We start from the raw sequence: 19,063 nt of genomic DNA, 5'->3' as shown, positions 1-19,063 counted from the left end.
AACACCACTGAACAGTCATTACGCACAACATAGAAAAAAGGAAAACACAGCGATCAGATCATAAAGTCTTTAGCACTTGTAGCGCACACACACACACACACACACATACATACATACAGACATACATTAACTTTACAACAACAAATGTGCATACAGTATCTACTCCTCTTCCTCTCTGATTGGCTTATATTGGTTTCTTCACATCATTATCCACACGTGTGATCAATTTTGAGTTGCTCTGTTTAAGTTGAGACACCTGTGCTTTCACTTTTGCTACCTGTGCTTACCATTATGCAACCCAAGTGCATCACAGTGCAAAATGTGTTTTAGTGGGTGAAAAAATGTTTGCATGTTGTGTCTCACTAGGTGAAAAGTGCTTAAGGTTCTGCCAAAAAAGGTGACCATTTCAATAAATGGGTCCAGGGCACTGAGCATTTGGTTCAGGCAACAGGATTTAGTGTTTTGGCAATTGAGAAAAACTGAAATAGTACAAACTGACAATAAGACAGGAAGAGGACAGAAAGGGGAGGAAATGATATATAAAGCACCTTTAGATGACCGGTTTTGCCAGTTGAAGCTACTGTATATAAATAAAACTGAGCTGAATTACATAATTTTTTTTTTTTTAATGAAGTCAGTGTCAAGACAAAAGGTATCATTTAATATCATATTGGCAATTCTTGCAACTGTGGTGAGTATTTCATAACAGCTTTTAATAAATGTCATTTATTTCATATTCATTCCGTGGCTTTAAAGCAACACAAGCTTGAATGACATTTGGGGAAAATCCTTCCTCCTCAAACCTCTCTTTTAGATCTGGATGACATTGAGACCTCTTTCACTTTTGTGCTGCACACACTGAGGTGGAGCAGATATCTTTTACTATAGTTCAGCATAAAGGTTGAAGGCCAGGAACTTTGAGAAAGATGTAATCTTCTAAAAATGGTTTATTGTAGCTTTAAGCAAGATATCATCACAACATATGCACACGTTTAAAAAAGTCCTTGAGCTGCTGGGGGTCAGCTTTTGTTATCTTTTGGCAGTCAGTGTTGCTAATGTAAGCTAACCACCTCCTTGCTTTTTAAATGAACTGAACTGTGTGTGTGTGTGTGTGTGTGTGTGTGTGTGTGTGTGTGTGTGTGTGTGTGTGTGTGTGTGTGTGTGTGTGTGTGTGTGTTTGCAGGTATTTACTTGTGCTGTTGGCATGTCCTTATTCAAGCTACGAACACGTTTCAGAGTGACAGGATGTATAAGGGGTAACTAACCAGCCAAATACTGTGTATCATTAACATGTGTTCCCTTTTATTTTTAAGTATCAAAACACTAAACAATATTACAAAAATTGAATAACTGCATGTTCAAAACTTCCCATTTTTCTTCAAACTGTCTTCATGGCAAAGAACTTTTTTATAAGTTGCATTTATTTCAGGTAAATCTGTGGAAAGATAAAATTTTTCAATAAAAAACACCACCAAGCTCTCTGCAATTAAAAATATGTCTTTATTTACAATTTTAAACATCTATATAACAAGATTAGTGTCACACAAAAGAGGATATAATGTCTGGTTAGTTCAGGATTCCTCTTGTTTGTATCAGAGGAGTGTAGCAGACTGCACAACGCAGAACCGCAGAAGATCTGGACGATCTACAAAAAAACAAACAAACAACGGCGACAGCTTAAATATCTTTACTGTTTATTATCGCAGGACCGGAAAGTCTCTCTTACTCAAACAAAAACTTTTTACTCACTCCTCACTGTTCCTGCACTGCAGAGGCATTTATTCAGATCCTGTTTCCCTTTGCTGTCTGTGGGTATGAGCGGTAAGGGACACTTGAGCTTGCCCCTGGGAACATCTGCACGACAGAACATTTCAGTCTTAATCAGTTAGAATGCCTTTATTTGGCATTACTGTAATGATCACAGTGGCAGAGAAAATGCCCCAAATGCACAATCATGCACATTTTTTTTTTTTTTTTTGCAGTTTTTTAAGCAAAGAAGAAGCAAAACATACCATCATGTGTACATCTGCATCTGCGAATATCCAGTCTGGTCACCTTTGGATGTTTGTCAGAAGAAGCTGCAGAAAATAATGAGTAAGAAATCATTAATGATGAGCAATAATACCTCACCCATCCACCCCGGATAACAATTATTCTCAACTACATCCTCCCTCAGTGCAGGCGTACTGCATCACAGTGTTTACTTTAACAGTCAATTATTTACTGCCATGTTGCTGAGTAAAAGAGCAAAATCTGTGTATCTGTAGAAAAAGTTAAAAAGAGATTAAAAGTAGTCTTTGTATGTACCTGTGCTGCTGCAGAAGCTGTCGATTAGAATGATGAGCAGGATCGTCACCCTGATGATCACGGACATGACGGCAAAGGTTGTTTTCCTGCTTACTCCGAAGGGTTCAAAGCAACTCTGAGTCCAGTGGCTGCTGCTGCTCGCACTTAAATAGCAGCCCAGACAGTCAGCATCATGTGGGGTCTGCAGAGTTTGTGTTTCGGATCAGTCATGGCACGTCTTTGGATTGTCTCCCAGCTGTGCGTCGGCTCATTTGTAAAATGTGATGAACACTCAGATAGCACCGTCTCTGCAACGGAACACAACTGAAGCAGTGCATCCTTATCTGTACTGGGTTCATACGCCATACCTGATGTGCAACAACCTCAGAATTGTTAGCATATTGCACTTCAGAAGACCTTTGGGCCAGATGAAAGATTAGTGTTTAACACTGACTGCAATAGTACTGACATTTCTAATCAACTATATAAACATTCTTCAGCTGTATGAAGTTAGGATTTTTTTCTAAAACGGTACATTTTCTTTATTCTATTTTTTTTTTTAAAGTTGGGTTTTTAGTTGATTGAGATGCTTTTCCACATCTAGTTTTAAATTTAGATTTTTTTTTTTTTTTACATCTATAATAATTGATCACTACTGATTATTAAACCAAAATATGTGTGATACATCTACACCACAGTGTGCACTTTTTGTTTGCTAGGAATGTTTGGAAAGCACAGATTTACCTTTTTAATGGATGACTGATATATGCTGCATGAATGCAAATGGAAATTTCTTCACTGAAGCTAAAAGATTTCAGTTAAAGCTTTTTTTATTTGTGAATGCATTTTACACGTAAACGTGGATTTTCATAATTCATCATATGATGTCTTTGGGATCTTTTCTGAGTTCCACGAGAACTAAAAAGGTTACTTGAGTTTGATCTGTAGCAGTGCAGCGGTGACCTTGTAATGATTGACAGTGGTGTTCGAGAAGTTAAGGATTTGTTTTTCTGTCCTGTTTATTTTAGTCAATAAGTTGCAGAGCTGAGTGACTGGGTTAGGTCAGGTTGCTTAGATAAGTGAAGGGGAACTCAGACACTGACAGAGACACTGAAGATAGGCCACTTAACACACTGTAGAAAGTTAAAAAAAAAAAAAAATGTGGTAAATAACAGCTTGCTTTTCTCTCGTGTAATGGAAATGTATTCCCAATATGAATTTAGGGTCTCTGGTAGATGGAGCTGACTTTAAGTAGCTGACATGAAGGATTACATGTATGGGGGTGGGGATGCTATTGAACGCTGTCAGTCATTGGCTGGCGCCGGAGTCACTCTCTCATTACGGGAGGTGCGTAATTACGCAGTGCGCCCTCGAAACTTTGGCACACCTACACTGTCTAATTTGAAGTTCAGCACTGTCAACCGCAGAGTGACGTCCACAAGACGCTATGAGTCAAGGCACAATACGAGGAAATCCCCGAGGCTGAGAAAACGTTGAGAGGCCCCTTTAAATCGACGCTTCCTCAACGCCGTGCCGAGAGAGAGAGAGAGCGAGAGAGAGAGAGAGCAGTGATAAACAACAACACGGCTCTCACAAGCGGCTTTTACCGAATCCAGCTCTCTACTGCGGCCTCATAGAAACCAAGGTGAGGTAATATTTTTATATTTAATAATATTTATAACGTATTGTAGAGAAAGCTTTCAGTTAATGTTGTTTAAAACCGGGAGGGAAAGCTTTTTAATTATAGCGAGTAGATGAAACGGAAGACACGCTTTGTAGCTCTGAGCTGTTGTAGGAAGGGAGCTGCTACACCTGATAGTAGTAATACCACTGAAAACACTAAGAGTACACGACTTATTTCAGTGTAAACAGCCCAGAAGTGTTAGGGGACACTTAGCCAAGGCTGTTCGCTCTCTTACTCGCTTTTCTTGACAAACGTGTTTACTTTGATTGACAGGCGGCGCGGACTTTCCTTCTGTCATTTCCAGCGTTTCGTCGTCTGTTGCTCGTACATTCATCGGTGAATGCCATTGCGGAAGTGAGAAGCTTTCCGTCACGACACAAAGCTTGGGCTGTGCGGACATCTAGCGGTCAGACGCCTCCTAGAGATGTACGGTGCTTCAGGTATCCCCGAACTCATCCCGCCCGCCGGGCCGCCCCGGCAGCCCGGCCCGGCGGGGCAGTTCAACCCAGGACACCCCCAGGTTAACGGCCCCGGTGGCGGGCCCAACCCCCAGAGACTCGGGCAGAGGGCACCCAAACTAGGCCAGATTGGTCGTTCCAAGAAAGGTGAGGCTCCATATAGAAATGTACAGCGATGACACCACCTACACAGCTTACAGTTACACAATGACAGTAGCACAGACAGCAGAGCTTTGTTCACATATGCAAATATATAATAAATCATAACATGTAAATATAAGAGCTCCACAGAGCAGGCTGAAAGGTCGCCTCACTTTGGTGGCTGTAGTTTGTAGGGCTGCTGAACTGTGTTGCATTAGTCATACATATAAATGAGGTGGATAAAGGTTCACTGTAATGCAATTTGTGTGTTATGATAAATGTGTGTCAATGATAACAGTGATATATACAAATAAAGATGTCTCGGGGAATGGAGAACTAAGTCAATAGAAAGGTATAAGCAAGTTAATAATAAAGTAATTAAGAACAGCAAATTGCAACCACATGGAAACAAAATCAAGCAACAGTAGACTTAGAAAAACCTAATGACCCACATGTAGAGGTGGGGTGATATACTGAGAGTGACATTAAGCATGATATTTGACTTCTGTCCCAGAATGCTGCAGCCTCTAAAACATGGCTGATGATTTAATGCAGTGGTTTCAGTACTTCTGGAAAGGGACGTCACTCTCACATCTTTCAAACCGGTTTTTTGAAATACTTAGCTTGGCTCAGCATAGCATTAGAAATGGAGGACATATTGTTAGATGACAGCAGCTGTGAAGGTCACTGATTTACACTTTGAGTTTTTTTTTTTTTTTTTGTTACCAAAACCAGAGTGTAAAAATGTGCTTTAGTTTCATGGGGACTGCGTTTTTTTGGACTTGTGTCAAACAGCATTCAGCAGCCGTGGAAGGAAGGTTTGTTTTTAGAGGAAAGCTAGCTGTTTACTCCTGTTCCCAGTGTTAATGCTATGCTAAGCTAAAATGCTACCTAAAGTGGCTTCATATTTAACGTATAGACACGAGAGCCATTGATCTTTTTTATCAAAAAATGGCATTTGTGTTCAACACACCCCTCCCTACCCCTTTAAGTGACATTTTGCCTCAGTAAGCATTATGTAATTATTAGTATAACTGCATTCTTGACCTAGAGGCACGTATTTCTCACGTCTTCTGTTTCCTCCTCAGTGGATCTGGATGATGAAGACTTGGATGACATCATGAACAACAATGGGCAGTGCCCTGTATCCCTGTCACCCATCTCCTAAACTTCACCAAGAAGTGCCAAAAAAGAAAACCCTTGGGACGCCAACCCCACACCCACACCCACCCCCTCTGACAGCGATCATGGCCTTGCTCCTGTCAAGTGTCCTACTGAAGCTTCTTCAAGGCTCAGAAATGGCTCCTTTTATCGCCTACTGAAGCGCCGACTGTGTATATAGCGTTTATTTAACTTAACTTTGGTCAGACTGTGAATGATTTGTATTGCATCGCTCTCTACACTATACCTCGATGGGTGGTGGACTATCAGGACTTGAGAAAGATTTGAAGGATGTCTCTATATTTTTCAGAGCTTCTTATCAAGGGCTACTTTTTAAAAGTTGCACTGCACAAAGGGTTAAAAGACAAGCATCCTTTCGCCTGCCTGTTTACTGGTGAGGGTCGCTGATTACCTGTGGGGCGGCTGTGATGGCACACAAGCCTGTTAATGTGTATCAGACGGGTGAATTTTTAAGCTTTGGTTGTGCAATGACTATCATTCTGTACTCTCACACTGATCCAAGTGGTGTACTATTATCCAGTGGATGAAAGCTCGCTAGCTGCTTAAAAAAGAAAAAGAAAAAAAAAAAGGAGGAAAAAACAACTGCTAATTATTTATTATTTAAAAAATGAGACACTTTGTTGGGATGTTACAGCATCTATTTGTCTTTTACTTGTTTCTGAACAGATATCGCTTCAGTCTGTAAGTGAAATTTTATTATGTTTCCAAATCTGGTGCACTTTGTGGGAATGCCTGTTATGTGCAGTGACATGTTGCAGAATTCTATGCATGAAGCATCAAAACATGCGACTGGCATCCTGTTATTTAAGGGCTACGTAGTAGAATTTGAAAACCAAACCACCGTTTTGCTTTTTGGATCTCGTCGTGGAGTCGGCGTTTCCCTGAGCTCGCCGGTGGCTTTCAGCTGCTGACTCAGCAGCGAACAACAGCTTTATGGAGCTTCTGTGTGTTTCCTAAGGAGGGGTTTCCCAGCTGGCTACATGACTGTGAGAAAACATGTGTACAGTTAATTATTTTGAGGAAATTGCCAAATGATTCCTGATGCTACATCAGATGGATACTTAAAATAGATTCTGATTGGCATGTTGATGTGTAAAAGTAAAACTTAATTGTATTTATGTTTATTTCTAAAGCACTAATCTGCTTTCTGAACTACACCCACATGGTGTCGTAATGTCGTTCAGGTTTAGGTGAACTGTTGTGTCAGACTTTATAATTACACGGAAACACCCTCACTGCAGAGACAATCTTTGGAGTTTTTTTAAGACAGCAGTGACTTTCGGGTCGATGATGTTGTCTGTAAACGTTGGCTCATGTTGATGTCATGTTACTTAATTTGCTGGCTGTGAAATTGTTACTAGTTCCCTTTTAATTTTATTGCGTCATGGAAGCACTGCGTCTCACAGCTCATTCTGACTCAAAGACAGTCGTTTGGGTTTTGATCACTTTGCATGGAAATAACTTTTCATAAAGCATCTCGGGAAATAAAATCTGAATCTTTGCGACGTCTCTGTGTTTTGTGTTCAGCTAACTCAGCTCTGCCCAGTGATTATAGATGTAAACACATTTTTATTTTTTTTGTCATACGGATACAGTCACTGCCACTTTATTAGGTATACCTGCTCAGCTGCTTGAAAAGGCAACTATCTAATCACATAGCAGCAACTCAGTGCATTTAGGCATGATCGAGATGAGCTGCTGAAGTTCAAACCGAGCATCAGAATGGTGAAGAAAGGTGATTTAAGTGACTTTGAATGTGGCGTGGTTATTTGTGATCGGCAGTTCTCTGGGTGAAAATAACTTGTTGATGTTAGAGGAGAATGGCCAGACTACTTCAAGCTGATAGGAAGGAAGCAGTAACTCAAATAAATCCTTGTTGACCAAGGCATGCAGAACAGCACCTCTGAACACAACAAACCTTGAAGCAGATGGATTACAGCAGCAGAAGACCACCCCGGGTGCCACTCCTGTCACCTAAGAACAGGAAACTGAAGCTACAATTCACAAGAACTGGACAGCAGAAGACTGGAAAACCGTCGCCTGGCCTGATGAGTCGTGGTTTCTGCTGCAGCGTTTAGATGCTAGGGTCAGAATTTGGCATAAACAACACAAAACATCATGCCACAGCTGTTAGTCGTGTAATGGTGAGGGAGATAGTTTCTTGGCACACTTTGGTCTTGTTAGTAGTTGTGTAAAGGCTACAACCTCCAGAGTATTGTTGCTGGCTGTGTTCAATCCCTACGTGACGACACTGTATCCCATCTTCTGATGGCTGTTTCCAGCAGGATAACGCAAAATGTTGTACTCAAATGGCCTCCACATCAAGAAGATCACTTCTGGAATGTGGCGGAATGAGAGATTCGCATCATGGATATGCAGCCAAAAAATGTGCAGCAACTATGTGATGCTATCGTGGCAACATGGACCAAAGCAGCCAAAGAATGTTTCCGGCACCTTGCCGAATCTGTCCCATGAAAACTCGAGGCAGTTCTGAAGGCAAAAGAGGTCCAACCCAGTACTATCAAAGTGTGCCTAATAAAATGGCCGGCGATGTATAGAAACAATGATATTCCCACCATGGCATCACCTATGAAGTGATGACAGCACTTGACAGAAACATGAGTGTATAGTAAAGCTACAGTATGCAGTCAAGTCTTAAGCTGAGTGTGCAGTTGCCACCTGAGACTACAGACTCATCAAGAAAGAGTTTACTGAGGTCACAGAAATGAGAGCATTTTGTTTTTCCTCATAGATGTCTGTACAGTTCTGTACAGTCATCCCATATTGTCCATTAAAAAGAATGCAGGTTTAAGGAGATTCTGTATTGGCTACACTTGAAATACCCAGAAGCATAATTCTCTACAGAAGCACATCTATCACATAATAAATCTGCAGCATTTCAATATAAACCAGATTCCGTGGCTCAGGTAGAATGTAGACAGAAACTAACAACACCTCAGATTGGTGTGTTTGATGGGTAAATATGCATATTTATTGATGGATATGCTACTAACTGGAGAAAACAGCTATATAACCGATTTGTTTGTTTGACCATGACACAGTTAACAATTTTGCAATATCTTTATTATTTAAGTACTGATGGACATGTTAAAAATATTCTTATATATATATATATATATTTTCCATGATGCTGTTATCTGCTAAAAGTGTATAAAACTATGACATTTAAAAACACAGGAGACACTGTTCGGAGCATTAAAAACACTGATTTCTGAAAGCTACAATAAGCTACAGCGAACTACCAATTATGCAAATCTACACAGCAGTAAATGCCTACACTCGACAAAATAAATAGTTGCAGTTGAATCTCAGTGGCTGATAGCGTAGCCAACAGAGCGATAAAGGCACGATGACTACAACATCAGATATTTTATAGCTGAACAGGCTTTGTAACACGCTGGTATGAAGAGCTGTGGGGAGTCCTGTAGCAAAAGGCCTGTGTGTGAAGTCACACCCTGCTTACTGTAACATCTATTTTAGTACCAAGAGTTGATATAAAACACTGTATTGTCACCATGTTCCTGTGTTGGACAGAGTGTTGACTTGCAGACTGCTCACCAAACTGTAATTGATTACTTTCAATTACATGGCAAATGCTAATAAATTGTGGTTCTAACAGGAGGGTGCAAGTATTGGCTATAACCCACCATTCAGGCTTCGATGTGGCCCAAGAAGGTTTGTCTATTAAGTCAGGGGATCCAATTATAATGTATATGTGAAGACTGCTTGTAAACAATTGGGGAATGTTTGGATGGAGTGAGAGACATCCGTCATTAAAAAATTGAGGGTGATGCATAATAATCAAAGGGTCATCAAAGGCCTGCCTGAACACAAAGTAAAGAAAGTCCCTGTCCAGTACTTTGTGCCTCTGTGTAATTCACAATCATCCATACATCTTCGGTTTTGCTCCTCTGATGCTGAAGATCTTCTTCCTCAGCTCCTTTTAAAGTCCCTGGCTACAGGGGGGAAATCTCAGACATATTCCTTAGCGCTGCTTGGAGGACCTGAGCGGGAACTGCCCATGGTCGGATACTTGGACATTTGCTTCTTCCTTGGACAAGAAGCAGCCAACATGGCCCCGCCTAAGACGTCTAGGAGGGAACCGCCCCACGCGATGAAGATGGCTGCACCAAACTCAAACCTGGAAGGACAAGACAACCGTAGCCCTCAACCTCAAAGTTAGACGCAAAGGCAAAGCCACACATTTATGTTGTTGTTATGATGCAAATGCTAAACTATAGCAGTGCAGGTGAATCAGCAAAAGCAGCAAACAGAATAAGAGAGAAAGAGGTCCCTCTCTGAGTATCAGTACTTCAGGGAATGAAAAGGTGGAGTACAACATGACACTGAAGGGATGGGCAGATGAAGTAGTCATGGAGAAGACCTCCAACTTTCTAAAGGAGGCTTTAGAGAGCTCCAGTTATGAGCTAAGGTTTTTTTTTTTAATTATTATTTAGTTTGAGCTGATCAGATGACATCCAGATTTTTATATCACATAAATATCTTAAAAAACACACAACCTGCACTGCTCTCTCATGACAGTTTGGAGAAGACAGTAAAAAAAGAGTAACTCTCTGGAAATAGTTCTTTTCCTTCAGTTACAGTATGTTAGTAAAGACACTGAGTTAGTTTTATGCATAATTATATATATATAAACTGAAAAAAGGTTCTTCCAGATTACTTACTTGGTGTTGACAGGCGTGTAGGGATTATAGAAAGCCCTGATGACATTGTGAGCAAACCAGGAGCATGCTACGATGGCACACAGCCCTGAAAGATCAAAAGTCCGTCAGCTCGTCATCAAACCCAGAGAGAGACCAGCCAGGCTTTTATTCCCTTTATATGGTCACCAGGCGGCTGTTGACTCCAGAACAACTAGCTTTTAGTGTTTCTGTTCTCTCCAGAGCCAGTTAGATCTCTGATGTTAGAATCAGTGCCAGGACTCATTCACTCTAATGACCTCTGCAGGGCCAGAGATGATGAGTGGGCTGAAAGCTTTTTGGAGTGGGGATCAAACCTCCTCCCACCTACTGTATGATGTACGGGACATCTGAGCAATTGTACTTTGATGAAACTGCATAACTGAATTGCTTTTATGGGGGCACAAGCGGTTATTCTGCCATCTCTTTGTCTGGTTTAATCACTTTTTTTTTCTTATATCTGCTTTATAATAGCCATTAAGCTTTCCATTAGAATGTAATAAACTTGGTGAGTTTTTTCATTCTCTATATACTGCCATAGCAAAGCTATACCGAGGCAATATCATAATATAAATGAACATGAATATATTATATTATGTAGTGATAGAAATGTAATACTGAAAACACAAACAGGCTAAAAGTGCTTCTTTAAAGAGAGGAAAACCATGATAGAAACATTTTTTTTTCATCAAGCTTGTGTGGAGTGTTGCTGGGGATTATTGTAGCATAACTGCTAATTGTAAAGCTTCATGTTAACCAGGACATGCATGGAAAGGTAACATCAAAACGTCATTTTGCCCAGGAAGTTTAATTATGGAAATAAATACAAAAATTACCATATAGCGTCATTAATTGTCTGGTGTAAAATCAAATATTTGGGTTAAAACTGTTTGATTTCTAAGTGCTATTCAGCCATCATTTAAGCTAGCTAGCTATTTGGAAAGTTATTTAGTTACACATTCACCCAGAAACCAACAACTTTGCTCACAAATATTAGCATGCTAAGTAAGATAGTGAACATCATCCTAACATCAGCATGGTGGCATTGCAGGTACTGTATCAGCATTTAGCTTTAGGTAACAAAGTACTGCCTTATTTAAAAGTTGTGAAAAGTACAGTTTCCTGATAAGTTAAAATATGATCAGATGTATTTCACAGAGCTCTGTAACTATTTTAAAGTGTTGTGCTAGAGCTCAGAAACCACAAGAGCTAGCTTTCTGCTAACGCTGTCTGAGCAAAATTAACAAGGTTTCTTATGTGGAGTCACAAACATCACAAAGGGGTGTGTACTGTTGATAGTGCAAAAGCACTCCGAAGAATTACTTTTCTCAGTAGGTCATGTTATAGCATAATGCATGACTTTTCATCGGAAGTCATCTGATATTATAATAAGACATTCTTAAGTAAAGTTAGCCTGCACAGCATCACTTGTTACTCCTCATTTCCATAAACGACCCCATCTGAAAAGAAGATTTTAACCCTTAAAATGGTAACATTAGGGCAGCACGGTGGCGTGGTGGTTAGCACTGTACAGCTAGAATGACATCTAGAAGGTCTGGGTTCGATTCCACCTTGGCCCGGGCCTCTCGTTGTGTAGAGTTTGCATGTTCTCCCTGTGTCTGTGTGGGTTTCCTCCCAAAGACATGCAGTTACTGGGGTTAGGTTAATTGGTCACTCTAAATAGGTGTGAATGTGAATATGAATGGTTGTCTGTCTCTCTGTGTTGGCCCTGCAACAGGCTGGTGACCTGTACAGGGTGTACCCTGCCTCTCACTCTATGTCAGCTGGGATAGGCTCCTGCGACCCTGACCAGGATAAGAGGATGGATGGTAACATTATGAAAGTGTAAACCTTACACCAATCAATCACTGCTCTTTGTCAAATTAAGCTCGTTGACTTCACACTGACGGGTGGGGAACCTTTGCAGCCTCACCTCCCACTAACAGGATGATGCCTCCTGTCATGGCGATGCGGGCCTTGCGTACTTTGTCACTTCCTCCACAGGTGGTACACTTCATTCCCATGCAGGCCACACCCAGACCAGCGATGGAAACAATGATGCCAAAGATCATCAAGGCACGAGTGGCCTGGAGTGAACCTGGAGCAGACAACGGGAAAGAAAGGCAACAGAAAATGATGAAGCAGATGGGAAAGTACAGGAACAGTGTGTAAATGGGAGTCTGTGAATAAAGGGGCTTTTGTGTTGTGGAATTTGGGAGTCCATCTTGAAAAAAGTTTTTTTTTGTGTGTTTTTTTTTTTAATACAGTTATTTGTAAAAAGAGAAAAATACTAAGAGCAGATTATTTAGTAATTCTATTGGTAAAGTGCAGATGTGGAATCACAAAACAGAAAATAATAAAGACTAACAAACAGGCTCCAGCATATCAGGGAGGCTTTATGTGGGTGTCCGGGTTGTGAATTACATTCGCATTAGTCTGTGAAGACACTTTAATGTGAGCTCTTCCTGGAAGAGAAACCAGGGGATACACATGAGCACACAAAAACAGCAGGAAGGAACACATCTTACGCCCTTGGATCCCTCCACTTTTGAGGAGGCCTGTGGAAACATTACTGTCATGATCCTCATCTGTCAATGCCCCCCCCCCCCCCCCCCCCCCTTCCCCCCACACTATAAACCTATCACAGGGTGAGCCCCCTTTTGTCTCTCCCTCCCTGTCCACCTACTGTAGAACCAGTCTGTGCCAGTCTAGGCCATCCCTGCCCTGCCCAAACAAACAAAACCTTCCAGCAGTGAGGGAGGGATGGGTGGAGAGAGGCAAAGGAGAAGAGGATGCAGAGGATATGAAGCAGAATATAAAACTGGAAAATGCCAAACAATAAGGTGATTGTACAGTAAAATGAAAGCAGGGAAGGATGCACTCTATCCTGACTTGGAGTGTCTTTGCTGTTTCACATGGGAAAAAAAAAATGTTTGGTCGTATGTTTATGCTCTACAATGTGGACTGTGTTAACTGCATCAGCAGAGAAATTTCCATTTTTCAGCCATGATCAGTAAATCATTCACTGGTCTTCCTGAGAGTTTAAAGACATCTAACATATAAATCTGGGATGCTTAAGTTACTAAAGAACAAGCAGTACGATATACATAAGCTCTGAATTGGGATTGTTTCCTGCATCCTTGTTCTTGTGAACCATACCCTGCAGTTAATGTATGAAACTGATTATTTTGGCAGCAGAGGAATATGAAACCACTCCTGCTGTGTTTGCATCATACGTGATATTCTGCAGCTGGGGTGTTGAACTCAAGTTGTGATCACGTCAATGGTCAGACATTCATAGCTGTAATAATTCTTTTAAATCCTGAATTATATGTTCATTACTACTATACATCCTTCTTATATACAGTACCAGTCAGAATGAAGTATTAAAGTCAGTATTTAATTACAAAAACATGACATGATGACTTTAGTCAAAAATGTAAACTTAATAAAAATTAGATCATGTATCATACCACATGCCTTTTAGTGTAAAAATGGATGGAAATAAAAGCTTTTATTTTTGTTAGATTTGGCCCCCGGGCCTTGGGTTTGACACATGTTCTAAAGGATATCCAGTTTATTCCTGGACCAAATGGTATGAAGTAAAGGTTTTCCTAGAATGGGAGAGAATTGTTTTCTTTCAAAACTTATTTTTCTCGCTCTCTCTCTTTTTTTTTTTTTTGGTTTGCTTGCTTGTTTTTAGCTTTCTATATAAAATGAAAATGCATAGACAAGAAAGCCCTTATTGATAGAAAGCACTACTTGATGATGATTTGTGATGAGCAAATCCATTCAGTAGAGACAGAGTGCTCCATTGAGGAGTTTAACCAGGTGTGACACCAGGTGCCAGGTGGGGTCATGAATAGGAGGCTTTGTGCAGACTGAGAGCGCATTATCCAAACCATCGCTTCAAATGGGAAAACAAAGAGAATTTCCTCAAGCAAAAACTGCGGACTTTACTTCTACACGGTGTACTTGTGGTTTCAAAACTTAGTTTTTCAGCATAAACCACTGGAGGAGGAGAATGCACCACTTACTGTCGAGCTGCAGAATGGAGTCGTAGATTTTGCACTGGAGCTGCCCGGTACTTTGGAAAGCGCATGACATCCACAGTCCCTGGTACATGGCTACCGCCGTGATGATGTTGTCCCCGATGTACGCGGACATCTTCCATTGCGGCAGGATAGTCCCGATGATCAGACCCACAATACCTATTAATGACAGGAAAAATCCCAGCAGCTGGATCCCGGAGTTAGCCATACTCTTAAAAAAAAACAGTCTCCCTCTCTTAATGAGCTTTTAAAAGGATCCGATGTTCGTTTCACTTTCCTCGAGACTCCTTAACTTTCTGTCCTTATTAGTCAGTAAATAATGCTAAAGCCGCAGGTAGTGTCCGTGTCGCTGCAGAAGTGTGGGGTCTTTGGTTGGGGATGGGCATCCAAGCTGTGGGTGATGATGTGAAGTGGGTGTGCAATTATGCCCGCTGATGCATGGAGTCGCATTTCTCTGTGCTCTGCTGGGAAATGCTCCCACCGCTTCCAGCAAAGCAACAGGTTGTCTTTCCACCCGACACTTCGTCTCTGCAGCTCCGTTCAGCAGGCGTCACTCAGCCTGAGAGGTCCGGAGTCAGCTTTCTTTTAACTTTTCATTAGTTACCCTCTGGTGACCTACATGAGGCAAAACTATTTTTTTTTTTTTTGCTCAGTACTTATCAACAAACTGCATGCAGTACAAACATCTTACATCATCTAGTTAAACATTTTCTGAAGATGCCTGAAAGCTCTCAAAGGTCGAAAAAGGACCGTGTGGGATAATATGTAGGCTGCTGAATGTGTCCTTATTGAAACAGAAGTAAATCTAATCAGAAAAGTTAGCAAAATTAAAACACACTGCTTCTTTGTGTTTAGAGAACTTCCTAAGACTCTTCTTAGCCTTTCTGCTTTGGAGAAAACAGGATTGGATGTCTTCTTCAGTTTTACTCAGATGATAATTAGTTGCTGACAACAACAACCGACTAACAGCAAAGTTCTCTGTAGTAAGGCTTGTCATTAGCATTTGATAAATGATAATACAAATACGACAAATAAGGAAAAACATGGATATTATTAAAAAAAACAGATTAAAAACTCTAATCGGCCTGTCACGGTCCTGGGCCGTGTGCCCAGCGTTTTCTGTTTAGTTCTGTTTCCTTTGAGTTTTGTTATTTCCTGGTTTGTTTTGGGTTTTGATTATTCATCTTAGTTTCCTGTCTTGATAGTTTTGGTTTAGTTCCTTTTGTTCCTGTCTCCCCCGCGTCTCTGTCCAGTGTCTGTGTGTTTCCTGTTTTACTTTGATAGTCCTGTGTTCCTGGTGCTTTGTGTTTAGTTTTGCTTCCCCTTGTCTCGTCTGGTTAATAACGTTCAGCTTTTCCCCTCGCCTGTTTCCTGTTCCCTGATTACCTGGTGTGTGTTTTTAAGCGCTCAGTCTGTGTCTGTTCCTTGTTGTCGATGATCTCGGCTGTGTGTCTTCTGTCCCCTGGGCCTTTAGTTTGAGTTATGGCTTCTGTCCCAGCCCAGTTTATTTGTACCTGTTATTGTCCCCTGTTCAATAAACATCATTTAAGTTCTTATTTCTGTTTCTGAGTCCTGTGTTTGGGGTCCACCTTTTCCTGCCTGCCACAGCAACCATGACATGGCCTTTGGTTTGATTACTTCAAACAATCTATTCTTGGCCAATCAAAGCTTTAGACTAGAATAATAACAATAACTGTAATCAATCCAGTTAAAATGACCTTAAATCGACCCATGCAAATCATTTTATTTTCATAACAAATTCACCCGTGACGGCTGACTGTACTTTATGTGTAGACAAAAAAATTCAAGCCAATTTTCAATTCTACATTCATCAGTTGAAACTGATCAATTGATTCCCTTAAGTCCACTTAACACGCCAGTAGCCACTTCCTTTGGTGAATGGACAAAACCCAAGAGACAATAGCAAGTATTGTCCATGGCAGAGGTCAGGAGCAGCACTGCAGTGTGTATGACTTCAAGCTGTGGCTAAACAATAGCCCTACAGTAAAGGGAGAGAAAGTAATATCCAATAAGCCTTGAGGAAGTTATTCCCACTGCCAGCTTAATGGGAATGAGCTCACCTGGAACGAGGCTTTGCCAGATTGTTCTCACAGATCTGTTACCTCTGTCTACCATGCTTACTCGACCTTCCTCTGAACTTTCATTTTCTCACGTTCTTGCCCTTTACATCCACTTTAAGCCACCTCTTCTCTCACCATAACTCTTTTCTCTTCTCCAGGCCTCAGGCCTCTGCTGTTGAGATCACCAAATGTTTCATTGTTGCTGGGGAGCAACATAAGGAATCTCTTTTTTCTCATATACAGTAGAAGTTGTTGATGATGATGATGATGATGATTATAATGAAGGGGGAGGGCGGGTGAAACATGGTGGAAAGGGAATGATTTACAGAGAATGTAGACAAACATCTGAAAAGGTGAACGCTGGGTGATACGTGGAAGAGGAGGATGAGCGGGAAGAAGGTTAGGGGCCAGGCTCGGCACTGGCAGTGCTGTTGCTACTGGTAACTTGATTTATATGAAGTCCTCTTGGCTGCTTTTCCACCCAAGTCGTAGACCACAAAGAACACAAAAAAAAAAGAACATCCCCCCTCCTCCTTTCCCTTTCGCTACTTTCTTTTTTAAAAGCATAAACACACATTCGTCTTGCCAGTTTAGCCGTTGCTCAAAGCTCAATAGGAGGTGAAGAAGAAAACATCTAAATCAGACCAATGAGGGGCACTAACAACATTCTCTCAGGGGCCCTCCCTCCTGTTACTGAGGCCTTCTTTGGGTCTGAAGTGAGCAAGTCGAGTGCAAACCCAATGATTAAACTCTAAGTGCCCTTGGAAGTCACTGAGGCATTAGCAATAAAACACAGTGGGCCCACAGCTTTTCCCTGAAAAGCTCTTAGTGCACAAATGAGGGGATGGCGCCCGTCTCTCCATGTCCCCCTGTCTTCTCCACCTTCAGTCTCTTTATACAAGGTGTCTTGGCTTTTGTGCAGCAGCAGGACGGGACAAATAGATTGTGGTCTTGGTCTTGTGGACTCATTCTTTTTGTCTTCCCTCTAAGGTAATGTGATGTGAGAGAGGCACTGTTTTCTCTTAGGAGCTGGGCAAGTGCTGCATTCAGGGTAGAAACGTATTTGGACAGTTTAACAAATTTAATCCAAATATTGTGGATGCCTGTTAATGATAAATGAAATCATTCATCATGAATCATTTATAATTTCATCACCTCTTCTGACAGCACGCCAAATGCAAGTTTATCATCTCAACAGGCTAACAGATCATTGGAGTACCCTTTCTTCAGTTATGTATGAAGAAATGTTTCCAATGGATTGCTACTACAACACATTTCAGAAGAGGTTTATTTATTGTAGGACATTTAGATTCTAAAACAAAGACTATGAAACAGGATATGAAAGTGACTCTAATGTATTTTTAGTTGAGAAAGGAATTTTTAAGGGAGATGCCTGGATCCGACGGCCCATTGTGTGGTTGGTTCATGGTCATCTTCCTCTTTTGTTTGTTTTACTCAGGGCTCCGTCTCTTTTTGTTTCTGTTTGTCCTTTGTGATTAAATTTATTTCTATGATTGTGGCATCTTACATGTTGGATTTCTTTGAGCCATAAATTTAGAGACCATGATAACGTCATATGGACATCAGTACAATGTTCATGTGGCATCTGACTCTGCCTCTAACTCTTGTAATTTTCTTAAAAGAGCTATTTTGACACTGTGTGATTAAATTCTTTTCAGACTAAAACAGTAAAGGAAAAATGTTACAGTCAGGACCGCAACAAGACATGTTGGCAATTTAACAGTTTATTCATTTAACAAACAAGGGACTCAGCAGCATGTGGAAGAACCATACACAGCCACAACAGCCTGGCACTTCATCCTCATGCTGGTCACCAGCTTGGTCACACTGCTGTGTGGTGGCATCCCATTCATCAACCAGCTTTTCTTGTAAGTCAGCCACTGTGGTTCTGTTGGTCACTCAGAACCACATCATGCCCAAGCTGATCATATGAGTGTTCATTGGAATTGAGGTCAGGACTGCAGGCAGGTCACTCCATCCTCTCCACGCCCAAAAACTGGAGGTAGTCTCTGATAAACCCAGTCTGCGGGAGTGAGCGTTGTCATCTTGGATGATAGAGTTCGGTCCCAGACTGTGGAGATGTGGAATTGCCACTGGTTGCACAATCTCATCTCTATGTCTCTGCATTGAAATTGCCTCCAATGATTCCAAGCCTGATTGTCAGCACCTGAAGTACCAGAAGCTCAAGACAAGAGTCAATAGCAGAATAAGCTGAGAAGATCTGGCAAGTTTTTCATGGGTGCAACCTACATATGTAACTCTGCTGCTCAACCCACAAATGTATTTTCCTAACAAATGTGGCGCCATTTAAGGAGAAATACAGGCTTTCCAATGGTATAAGATTTAATGGTAATAATCATAGTTTCTTGGTTTTTAGACTTTTTGTTAATTTTTGACCACTAAATCGTTAAGGTGACCTTGAATTCCCTGCTGGATG

General features: G+C 41.1%; 1 protein-coding gene across 1 annotated transcript; it reads right to left on the bottom strand.

Annotated features, from left to right (window-relative positions):
* Positions 1-8,905: 8,905 nt before the first annotated feature.
* cldn7a (claudin 7a) lies at positions 8,906-14,921 on the bottom strand. Its single transcript, XM_030753834.1, has 4 exons — positions 14,510-14,921; positions 12,406-12,570; positions 10,458-10,542; positions 8,906-9,913 (listed from the first exon to the last, which is right to left on the bottom strand). The coding sequence occupies exons 1-4, from the start codon at positions 14,730-14,732 to the stop codon at positions 9,745-9,747; spliced, it is 642 nt and encodes a 213-aa protein (XP_030609694.1). The 5' UTR covers positions 14,733-14,921; the 3' UTR covers positions 8,906-9,744.
* Positions 14,922-19,063: the final 4,142 nt, after the last annotated feature.

The sequence above is a fragment of the Archocentrus centrarchus genome, chromosome 18, assembly GCF_007364275.1.
Source record: "Archocentrus centrarchus isolate MPI-CPG fArcCen1 chromosome 18, fArcCen1, whole genome shotgun sequence".
In the NCBI taxonomy this organism is placed as follows: Eukaryota; Metazoa; Chordata; class Actinopteri; order Cichliformes; family Cichlidae; genus Archocentrus; species Archocentrus centrarchus.
Note: the sequence above shows the minus strand (reverse complement) of the source record. Positions and strands in the feature narration are given on the sequence as shown.